Source organism: Plectropomus leopardus, chromosome 17, assembly GCF_008729295.1.
Source record: "Plectropomus leopardus isolate mb chromosome 17, YSFRI_Pleo_2.0, whole genome shotgun sequence".
In the NCBI taxonomy this organism is placed as follows: Eukaryota; Metazoa; Chordata; class Actinopteri; order Perciformes; family Serranidae; genus Plectropomus; species Plectropomus leopardus.
The window spans coordinates 31,067,133-31,079,160 of NC_056479.1; the positions used below are offsets into that span (position 1 = coordinate 31,067,133).

General features: G+C 41.5%; 1 protein-coding gene across 1 annotated transcript; it reads right to left on the minus strand.

Annotated features, from left to right (window-relative positions):
• Window positions 1-955: 955 nt before the first annotated feature.
• Window positions 956-7,924, minus strand: epor (erythropoietin receptor). The gene is made up of 8 exons (XM_042505065.1): window positions 7,641-7,924; window positions 7,115-7,250; window positions 6,073-6,239; window positions 4,269-4,420; window positions 4,025-4,181; window positions 3,367-3,454; window positions 3,168-3,255; window positions 956-2,148 (listed from the first exon to the last, which is right to left on the minus strand). Exons 1-8 carry the CDS (start codon window positions 7,741-7,743, stop codon window positions 1,408-1,410), a joined length of 1,632 nt encoding a protein of 543 aa, XP_042360999.1. The 5' UTR covers window positions 7,744-7,924; the 3' UTR covers window positions 956-1,407.
• Window positions 7,925-12,028: the final 4,104 nt, after the last annotated feature.

A 12,028-nucleotide genomic window follows, 5' to 3' on the forward strand; every position in this document is an offset into this window, starting at 1 on the left:
GTTAGAATTATAAATATAATGTCCCAAAAACTATTTCCCTGTGTTTTTGAATAATTTTCTAATGATCCACCCCTCTTTTAAAACTTTTTTTAGGCAATTTTCTTGTCACATTCAACTAATTTTCTTGCAGTTTTTGGGACAAATCATGTGTAGTTGGTCATTGCCTTTATTCCCTATGTTTTAGAAAGAAATCAAACCAACTCTGTCAGGTTTCAAAGGGTTAAGTAACATGTGAAACGCATCTACACAAAGCACAAGAAAACTGATATCAATCCAGGTAACCATAACCACGAGATCTTTGTGCTCCAACATAACCAGCGTTACCACAGCGATGCTGACGGATGAACTTTAAAGGTATCAGCATATGTAAAATATCTCTGGTTTGCACAAACATACAACGCCAACATTTTTTTCTGGCGACTGGGTTGGTTCAAGGGATTATTGTTTGAAATGGGAAAGCTTTAAGAGTTTGAGCATCGGTCTACACTGTTCAGTCTAGGGATCGACAGATAATCGTCCAGGCCCATTATTGGAGCCAATACTTGGCATTTTGTGGATGATCTGTATTGATGTTGTATTTGAATGATTAATGATAAAATTTATTAATGAAAACAAATATGCAGCAGGATCAAGGATAAATGTAGTTTGTTTTTGTTTTTGTAAATATATTTAAAAAATGACTAATAAATCTGCAAAGAAAGTGTCAGCATGGGAGGAACCTCGCAAAACCTCAGGGGGCTATTTTTAATTTATTCATTTTAATTTAAATTTTCACTTAACATTATAAAAAAGTTGCAGGGAACTTGCTGTATTTGATGTTGAAAGTTTCAGTTTTGATTAAACATTCATTAAATGCATTTAAACAAAGTTTTGCGTTGGAGTTTGTTTTATTCCACAGTCTAAATTTTGACAGAAATATTTTCATCGTTACTGTAAATGTATATCAGTTATCGGTCTCATTAAGTACTAATAGTCGGTGCTGGTATCAGCCCTGAAAAACCAATATCGGTCGACCCCTAGTTCAGTCTACTGTTTCAGAAAGTATTTTGACCTAATAGCCTGTCGGTCGTTTAGATTAAGAAGTAGCCCAAATATGAATAAAGCACTTTCCAGGGAGTTCATGAGCTCACCTTGAACTCCTGCTCTGATCTGCAGGGTGGGATCCTTACAGACCAGCGTGCAGACGTTTGCAGAGAACATCGGTCTCTGCTTTAAACCAGCTGCCGTTTGGAAAACTCTTCCTCCTGAGTCCGTTACCTTACGCTGTGGTGTCGGTCGGCTCCAGAATCCGTGGTACACCTTTCTTAACAGTTGATAAGAAGTTATGTAGCTTTGGGGTGAGGATCCAAAAACCCTCTCAAGGAGTCTGATTCAAGGCTCAGTCCACGTGTCCAGCTCCGCGTCCTCTCAGCTGTCGTCATGGACGGGGTGCTGCCTCGACAGGAAGGGTCTTCTGTGAGCGGGGATCTCGTTCTTGTAGTCATTGGCGTAGATAACCACTTTCCCGATGTCATCCGCTCTGCTCATGGGGCTGTAATCCATAGAGACCCCAGAGTCTGCCACCGCCATGTAGGTGTACCCGGGGCCCTTGGGCATCCAGGCGTGGTTTGGGTACTCAAAGCTGGACTGTGACGACAGGCGACCCGAGCCGGAGCTCTGCTGCACGGACCCCAGGTCAGAATGAGATTCACACAACAGCGTCTTTCTGGAAGCAAAAAGCACCTCGAGGGGTACGGTCTCCTCGAGAACGTCGTCCAGGTGTCCAGGTGTCCAGGTGTCTTCGCTGCGGTTGTTGCCACTGAGGGTGACGTAGGCGTCCTGAGACTCCAGCAGAGACGACCGGGAGCAGGGGACGGGGTTCTGGTGGAGCGCCCGTAAGCGGTCCATCAGCCAGTGGTCATGTGGCGTGGCCGTCCATCCGTCTGTCAGAGCTGAATCACCCCGTCGCTCTCCCTCGTCCAACCCCGTCTTCACGTCTTCCTTTCTGCCCGAGGGCAAAGCTCGAGAGGTTTTCGGTGGAAGAGGTGGTAAAGGAAGTGAGGGGCACGGGCTGAGCTCGGACAGGACCTCCAGAGGGGACGGGCATTCCTCCGAGTAGAAGAAAGCCGGAGTCAACCATACGCCTCCGCTGGTCTGCCCTAACCACTCCTGTCAGAAAACATGACAAAGAAGCGTCAATCCGAAAATAAACCTGAATTTCACAAATCAGACTTCTTAGACACCGAAGCGTCGATCTATGATGAATATGTATATTCACTGCTCCAAACGGTACCCTGTTAGCTGAAATGAATCGGGCACTTTCTTACGTATCACGTGGGAGTGTCAGTCAGTTAAAATTTTTCTGGAAAAAAAAAACAGACGTTGATCTGAAATTTTGGTTGTAAAAACCGACTGCTCTCCAGCACGTACAGACGCATCTCAAAAAATTAGAATATTGTGAAAAAGTTCAATATTTTCCATCAGTTATTTAAGGTGCACTGTCACAACGTTTCTGCTAATCACTGACATATCCCAGGCTGTGATCGTTTCAAAAACATCTATCCTGCATGTAGTATATAAAAAATAATTCATTTTCTTTTTTTTCTCATCTAAAACAAAGACATCAAGACAAAATCCTGGTATTTAATGAATATGATTTATTTATGAATATTTGATATTCATGATTAGGAGTGATGTTGATTAAAAAAATAACTCAATGAAAGTAGAAAATAACATTGATGAATAATATTGTGCATTTTGTGCGCAAAGCGATACGTGTGCGTAATATTAAAGCGAGCCCTCAGGATTAACTTTACGTTAAGCATGTGCACTTCTGTTGAGTTTGAAACATCATTTGTGGGACGCTCATAAGTGAGATATAATACTGTGTTTGGGGATATGTGGAGCAGGCAGCTAGTGAGAGTTAGGCTGTAATTAAAGGGGCCCTTTGACCCTTTGACCCTTTAGCTTAAGTGACACTAAATCTGAACACAAGAGGTCAGCTGGAGACACACGGAAGACACGGGATGGTGATGTGTTCGGATTAACGAAACCCAAGTTGATACCAGGCGTAAACAGACTCAAAGACAAACAGCATTAAACCTGATGCTTTCATCGTGAGCATGCTGACGCACAAAGCAGCCGTGTTATAGAGCCGCTGGCATGACTCAAACGTGTCCTGTTCCTACCTGAAAGTCCCCGCCATAATCAGTGAAAAGGCCTTGAAACTTGCTGTCAGGAGTTGGAATAGTCGGCCAAATCTTCTTTACAACAAACCTGGAAAGTGCACAGACGGTGAAAATATGACTCTACGTTTGTCTTTGTCCATTAATCTGCACGCAAGATTCTGACGGAGGTACATAAACGATGTGTTGCTGTTTATCTGACCTTCGATGGGACAGGAGCACGGTGAGAGACAGCACGATGAGGATGAAAGACATGATGAGGGTCAGGGACATGATGAGGAGGTCGAGCTCTGGAGGAAGCACAGAACGATCAAAAACATCCTCTGCACTGAGACAAGCTTAGTAAAATCAATGAAAACATGGCATTTTTCATCTTTGCATGTGCAGTAAAAACCTGGGACTTTATAGTCCCTTTAGGACAGTGATACCCAGATCTGGCCCCTGATAGGGGGCCACGTGGGCCCACAAACCATTTTCTCAATCATATTAAAAAATAAAGTGATTCACACTGGGAATTGTTTTTGTTCTTTTAGTACTTATAAGGTGCCCCTGCAGAGGTCCTAAAACCCGAGAAATGTCCTAAAACCCTAAAAAACAATCTATAATCCCAGCAGTGCTCAAATCCTAGAAACATCTGAAAAATGGTCGGCACATGTATGGGCTGCTGCGACTCGCCCCTGGCCCCTGGCCCCTGGGCCCTGGGCCCTGGCCCCTGGCCCCTGGCCCCTGGCCCCTGGCCCCTGGGCCCTGGGCCCTGGGCCCTGGCTCCTGGGCCCTGGCCCCTGGCCCCTGGGCAGAGTGGAGCACCGCTGCTTCAGGAGACGCTCATGCTGCTGCGATCATGTGACATGTGATCTCACCTGCAGGACGTGTTGTCATGAACACGGGCTCGCTCCAGGCGCTCCAGTAGCCGTTGTAGCTGATGCCGTCCAGCTTCACACGGACTCGCACCTTGTACTTGGTGCCCGGCCTCAGGCCCGTCAGGATCATCTCTGAGCTGGCTCGCGCCACCTCCACCTGCAACACGGCCCTCGAGTCATCAACAGATGTGACGATCACAGAAAGCCTCACTCAGCCTCCGACATATGGAAGGAAGCGTCCTACCTGCCCCGCGTGGCTGTCCGCCGCAGCGTAGCTGACCTCGTACATCATGCTGTCATCCATGTACCTGAGAGGAGGAGGCACCCAGCTGACGGTCAGCCGGCCTTGCTGAGCCGCGCTGCTCACCGTCACGTTCGCCGGAGGATCCAGAAGTACTGCGGACGGACAGAAGGCCGCTCGTTAGGGGTTTTTCACAACCGAGGTTCTTTTGTTCTTTTTATTTGTTTGCTTATTTATTTTATTGATAACTATCATTACTATTGATTTTGGTCGTGCGTGTTTCTGTTGTAATGTAATGTTTTGGACCCCAGGAAGACGAGCTTGTCTCCAGCTGACGGGATCCTTAAAATAAAACAATAAACAATGATTGAATGCTCAAATCACTGTTTTATTGACTACTTTACCGTCACCGTCTGCTGACTCGTCACTCCTCTTAACTGCGGAAGTTTCTCGGCTCAAAAGAAATCTGACAGTCTGTTGCAGGACACATTTTGGCCTTTGTTGTGGCTCAAAAATTGATATACATAGAAAAGTTTGGTTTTATTTTGAACGGGAGCATCTGCAGGTTAATTCCATACTCGATATGTTATGATCCAGGATAAATCGCCATGTTTTTTCACCATCTTGACTGCAAGGAGCCGCAGTTCTCTTCAGTCTGGTTGCAACACGGTTTTGTTCAGAACGTTTGTAAAACCCGCAAATGTAATAGCATTCCCCAAACGTAATAAACCTCAAACGTAACACAAATCTGCAGCTTTTAGCGTAATAATCCCACAAACTTATTACATTTCCCACAAAGTAACAGCAGTTGCCGACTACAAACACATTATTATTATAGAAAATTTCCCGCAAATGTAAAACTGTTACATTTGTTTGTGTAAACGTGAAAATCTTCTGTAATAACTGTAATAACTTCCCACGAATGTAAAATAAAAATGGATTTTTATGGTCAGTGTTGTTGGCTTCTTTACTCATGCTCCTGCCAATGGCTTCGAGTCAGCTCCTGAGAAAATATCACAGGTTTGGGCAGAGCGGGTCAAAACATATCAGAATTATTAAACCTGACTTACAGAAATGTTCTGTGCAGTATCGACTGTGTGCAGCAGCTTCGTCAGTCCTTGTCCATTCACAGAAATCCCTGATAGCTAATACGTTTGTGGGAAATGTCGTGTTATGTTTGTAGTAGACAGCTGCTATTACGTTTGTGGGATTATTACATTAAAAGCTGCAGATCTGTATTACATTTGTGGTTGACTGTGCTTCTACTGAAAACAGGGATTTGGGCTTTTTAGTTAAATGTTTTCATGTTTGTTTTATTGTTTTTGTTGTTATTTCCTACTTTTATTTGAGCCTACAGATACCAATAATACTCTCAAAAGCCCAGACATAAATTAAAGGCATCAAAGATCTGTGGCTGTGATTAAGTCCTTAAAAACTCTCAGCTTCAGAATTATATCCTAAATTTCAGATTATGTGCAGATGAGCAGAAAAACTTGATCTGCTCTCTGCAAGACGCTTTTCAAATTATACATTTCTGATATGAAACGTATTGCAGTGCGTCTGCTTGACTTGGTCTACAGTGGCAGCAAAAACCAAACGTGAAAGAGATTAAAACACGGTGTAGAGCTAAGGGAGAACTACAGCTATGAGACTTATTCTAAACACGCAGCATGAGATAAAAGCTTTTAAAAGCTTCAAAACAGGATTTTTAGAGGCAGTGAAATGAATGTAATCCATCATTCCCACACAGAGCTTTAAAAGTCTCTCTGTATTGTTTAGTGAAGGCTGCGGCAGGAGAGTCACTTACAGACGAGCTCGATGAGAAGGCTGCGCTCATGGATCAGTGTTCCCTCCCGATGAACCTGTATGTCCATCTGGACGAACATCTGGGTTTGGTTCAGGTGGCAGACGAACAGCCGCTTCCCACCTGCAGCTGGGACGACCCTCAGCGGGCACCTGCTGCTGTTCTCATTCCTGCAGAGGACGTGAGAGACAATATTCAGAGACAATAAGAAGAAGAAGAATAAAACAGCCAAACAATAATGTCAAACCAGACAAGAATGAGAGTAGAATGAACTTAAAGAGAAGTCAATTACGAAACAAAAATAACAACAACCCAAACAGATGAGAGTAAGTACGATTCAAAGAATATTAGCAGAAACACAGAAATAAAAGTTCTCTTTCTGTAATAATGGGAAAGGCAAACAGCAACTTGGCAAGAAATGTCGTGCAAATTTCAGAAAAAGAAAAAAGAAAAAAGTTGACAAATAAATAAATAAAAATAAATAAAGAGGAAAAACAACAACTAGGGATAATTGTCCAGAAAAACATTCAAAATTCTTATAATTATATATGTAAAACATTTTTTTGTTTGTTTGAAAAATTAATATTTTTAACTTTCTTTCTTGTTTGTTTTTCTACTTTTCTTTTTTCTTATTATTTTCAGGTAATTTTCATCCTTTTTTAAACCAATTTCTTGTGAATATTTCATCCCTTTCTTGTGAATTTCCTTTTTCCTATGTTTTTGAAGGAAATCAAGCCAATTAAGTCTTAAAGGGTTAATTGACAGACCGTCTCTTTCTGATGTTCATATATGTTATTTTTTCTTCTCCCTGCTCCTTTTCGGTCGTGGAATATGTATCAGGGTTTTTTTTTTAACTAAATCTGATGGTTTTTGTGTTAACATGAGCAAAACAATTAAAAGTGGACCGAAATAAAATTAAATTTGTAACCTATTAGTGGCCGTGGAAAAGAGATGAGATGAGAAATGAGGACACCAGCGTCCAACAACAGTATGCTGACAGTACTGGACACCACATTGTTCTGCAGATATACAAAGACGTACTCACTGGTAAGTATATGTGAGGGAGTACTGATCCACAGAGCCGGCCCTCTCCTCATCTTCCTCCCAGAAGCATGTGAGGTCCCTCCTGCCCTCAGCAAAGCACTTTGGGTTTTCTCGCTCCTCTTTCAGCAGTATCGACACTGGGGAGGTCAAGTTAGTTTTTTATTTTGCTTGTTATAGCATAGAATATAATCAGTTCAGTCCATACTTCTTTATAAAGCACATGTAAAACCAGCAAATGTTGACCAAAGTGTTTCACAAAGAGATTAAATAAAAACACAAAAATGATCAAATAAAAAAGTCATAAAGAGGAGAAAGTCAGTCAAATCAATGAGAGCATACAAAGCATGACAAAATCTTTACACAAAAAAAAATAGCATTGCATAAACAACAAAATAAAATGCAAAAAGTTAAGAGCCATGTGTTCAGCATGACATGAGATAATCACCTGTACCCACAGAACAAATGAGGTGTATCCAAATAGTCACCACAGGTAACAATACGAATAAAAAACAATGACAATGTCTCACCTTTTTTCTCGAAATCCCGCGCGCCCTGGACGATGGAAGCTTTACGCATGGCGCAGAACATCACGCAAAGCGCCAACAACCTGCTCAGGTGATCGCATCTCATCCTTCTGTCTCCGCTGTGAACAGAAAGACTTTGGCCTTCTGCTCCCCGCGTGCATAACTGGAAAACAACCTGCCGCTAACGCGCGTGCCGCAGCTCTGAGAGGGGGAGGCTTGTTTTTTTTGTTTTTTTTGGTTCAGATACCATGGTCGCGCGCCTGCTTGTGAGCGATAAGGCGCGTGGAGCCGGGCTGTTTACGTTCTTCAGAAGTCAGTGGAGGAGAGGTGGGGTGAGAGGACTCTTACGAAACTTTTACTCGCTGAAAGATGGGCGGGAAGCACGCGCTCATTGATGTTTACGAGTTGTTTTTGAGAGAGGGGAGGTGGGACTGTGGCGTGCGTAAAAGCGCGCAAACATGGATGGATGAATAGATAGATAAGGAATAAAGTCATATTTTATAAATATATTATATTACTGTGCCACACAAACAAGTTTTCTTGTTTGTTTTTATTTTTTAACGTTTATTTTCGTTTTTAAACTAATTGTCAGATAATTTACTTTTGCTTTTACTATTTCTTGCTAATTGTGTTTAATTAAATTAATTACCGTTTAACCCTTGTGTTTTAAAGGGTTAAACGGTAAATTACTCCGTGCACGTGGCTAAGTAACGGAAACCACAGGGTGCTCACACACCTAAAGAAGCGTACCTAAACGGTTTGTTATCTTCTTTCTGCAGCCTCGTGTTTTCCGCGTTTGACCCACATTATCAGCGCTGCAGACGCTCCGGTTTCTTCAGCCATGATAAGTGGTCCAGGGGGGCGTAGCGGCCCATCCCTGGCAGTTTAAATGCAAAACTAGCGTGTCATGTGAAAGGGGACAAGATGGCCTGACCCCAGATCAGGGGCGTTCCTAGGATTTGAGGACACGGGGGGGGGGGAAACTGTGTTAAAAAACAAACAAACAAACAAAAGTCTGGTCTTTTACATTTTCTGGAATTTTTTTGGTAGTTTTCTTTTTTTAGAAACATTAGGTGATTTTTTGTTTTCTTGACATTTTTTAAATTTCTTTTTCTTTTAATTTTAAAAGATTTCAAAACTTTTAGCAATTTCTTTCTTTTCTTATGTCTACACTGTCTTTATTTTGTAGCCCACTACACTGAAAACTACATTTCCCTGATGAATAGCCACACAGATTCAAATGATTGACCTGATTCATGTGATTTGCTGCCTGTTGATGCCTTAAAGAAGGTCTCTGACCCAAACTTACATTAACAAGATTTTTTTCTTGCAAAATGTTGCAGATTTTCTCCTTTAAAACTGTCTGATGATTTTTAAAGAAAGCCTGCCTTCCAAACCCATGGGCCCGCAAAAATAAAATTATTCAAAATCACACCATTTATCATGGCCAGAGAGTGTAAAAACATTTTTTTTTCACTCAAGGAGGCTGAAGGAAAAATATCTGTAGCTTTGCAGAGCCAGAACAAACCACCAGCCCCCCCAGATAAATAGAGAACAGTCCCCAGGCGTAACGACGCCATTGGTTCTGATGTAATAGAGAGGCTGCATTTCACTCACGTGATGACATTCAGATTGAGATGATGACACATTTGGACTTCAATGGTTAAATTTGGTGAAATTTAAATTGAGTTTGAAAGCACAGAGGCCGTGCACGGGGACGGTCGGTGGTGACTTTAGGTGGCAGGAAGTAGCGGATGAGGAAATCTGTATTGTTGCGGCGGACAATGGCAGAGTGTGGTTTCTCTGGTTCTTCAGATAAAACGTGGAAACAGCCTCGACCTGATGTTTTGGGGTTAGGAGGTCATAAATCACATTTTAGATGCCACAAAAACACGTTGTTCGCTCTGGAACTGATCTGAGAAAGGAGCTACAGGCAATGAAGATATGAACATAACTGTAATAAATATATTCTTTATATTCATAGATCAACATACTCAATTTATTCTTGTTAATCAGATGCATTTCCCCCCAAAATGCTTCCATCCAACACATTCAGCACCTAAATAAAGGGAACTGATGTCCCCTCTTTTTTAAAGCCACCAATCAGGAATGCAACAAAAACAAAACAACATAGGACAGAAAGAGGGAACACACCCCAGACTTACAGCTCTGGACGCTACAGAGTTATTTTCGCCAAAGCATCAGTAGTTTTTCAATATGGCAGACGCCGAAGAAAGTGGTTAAAAATTCAGTGGACGATTCAGCACAATCATTTTTCAAGCAGCAACCACGAAGCTCCTTTTTATCACAGATCCAAATACTCTGCAAAGCAACGTTCGAATTCAAATGTAGTGTCATGAGTGCTGCACTCAGCCTCCTCATGTTGAAGCCCTGCATCTTAGCTTAAAGGGACAGTTCACCCCCAAAACTTTTTTTTCTCTCGTACCTGTAATGGAGATAGTTTTGGTGTGAGCTGCTAAGTGTTGGAGATATCGTCCGTAAAAATGTCTGCCCTCTCTTCGATATATAGTCAGTAAAATGGAGCTCGATGACGCATGGCTCAAGATGATCCACAGACCCTGTTGTGAGCAGTTTCATTCAAGAACTACTTTCTTTCTACTGAACTGCATCCGCCAACCGTATCACCACGCAGAAGGAAGAGTGCATCTACTGCTCGGTCACGTAGCACCTCTCAGCCGACTAACGTTAAAGCTCAACGTGACGGCGCATCATTGCATCTCGCCTCCAATGTCGCATTCAAAAGCCAGATGTGAGCGTGTTCACATATACAGCGGTTTTTCTGAGAAAGCAGCGGCACTGAGGTTACAGCGTATGTTGTGATCTTTCATAGAAAACATTAGCAGGGACGTAGGTGAGACAGATCTCTGCAGGCACAGTTTATATTTACAACAGCGTCTTCAAAGAGACGCTTCCCTCTGCAAGGCCGCGCAGCTGCTGGGTGAAGTTCGGTAGAAAGAAAATAGTTCCTACATCAAACTACTCGCAACAAAATGTGTGGATTATTTTGAGTAAATGGGTCATACTTTCTGGAAAGAGACACTGCTGTAGAGTTTTTCAAATGTATTAAAATGTATTTTCTTTTGGCACTTTGAGCACCACAAACCATCTCGTTCCTTTCTGTTGGAGAGGAGGCAGACATCTCTGCACCTCACACCACAAAACAGCACAACAGCTGAGAGGGAAATGTGCATTCTTCTATTTCGGGGCTGAACTGTGCCAACGATGATAATATCAGCTGATATCTGTAAAACTCTATCGCGTTTCAGCAGCGCACACAGGCAGGAGAGATAAGCGACCACAATAACAGAGTGACCCAACGCTCGAGCTGTGCCGAGCAACGGCGGGCTTTGCCATGGCAACGTGAGGCAGCTATCGTGGTGCAGAGGTTATGGTTGATGGTAACTGACGGTCAGTGGTCGGCACGTGGACGGGCACGGTCCAACAGCAGTGTAAATGACAATTAACCCTTTGAAGCCTGGATCGACATTGGTTTGACTAATTTCAAAAACATGGGAAATAAGGTCATGAGCAACTTGACAAGAAATATCCTGAAAATTAAATTTAAAAAAAAAAAAAATATTCAGCAAAAATGGAAAAAAATGACCTTGAAATTAGCTTTATAAAGACAGAGAATCATTATAAACTTATCAAATACCTTGGGGGAAATATCAAGAAATATATATGTACAATTATATATTTAAAATTGCCCAAAAGGAAAAAAATAAATATATATATATATTGTGACTGTTTCTATATTTGCATCTTATAACTGTTACTCTCAGGTCACTTTTACTTTCCTTTTTTTTTTAAAAATTTCAGGTGATTTAAAAAAAACACAAAACTTTTTTTTATTAATTTCTTGCAAATTTGGGGTCCTTCTTTAATATTAAGTTGCTCATTGCATTCCTTCCATCTTTTTGAAAGTAATTTGCTAAAAGGATTAACCCTTAAGCACAAAAGAAGATCTAAAAAAAGTGCTGAAAATGGAAGAAAACGTTTTTTTTTTCTATAACATAATTATAAAATATGATAATTATGAAAACAGTTTTCTGGACATTTTCTCAATGTTTTTTGTTAGGTTTTCCCTGCTAAAGACAAACAACCACAAAACTAATTTTAAGGTCATTTTCTTCATCACCTTTCACACATTTCTTGCAATTTGTGGAATTTCTTGTGAAGTTGTTTTTGAAAGAAATCAGACAAATTTGCTCAGGTTTCAAAGCGATAAACAGTTTGTAATGTATATTTTTTCCAGTTCTGATTCATGCTGCAATCTAAAGAATTTGGATATTAATTTTGTGAATCAGGACAGTTTTCAGCAGGAAAATTCTGTACTGAAATGTCAAAAAATGATATAAAGGAGTATCAAA

What these genes read in the sequence shown, in the direction of transcription:
- epor (XM_042505065.1), bottom strand. Translation starts at nt 7,743, where the DNA reads ATGAGATGCGATCACCTGAGCAGGTTGTTGGCGCTTTGCGTGATGTTC. An exon ending in CATGACAACACGTCCTGCAG is followed by an intron (nt 3,455 to 4,024) that starts GTGAGATCACAT and finishes TGCTTCCTCCAG; the next exon opens with AGCTCGACCTCCTCATCATG. An exon ending in GTGCTCCTGTCCCATCGAAG is followed by an intron (nt 3,256 to 3,366) that starts GTCAGATAAACA and finishes TGCACTTTCCAG; the next exon opens with GTTTGTTGTAAAGAAGATTT.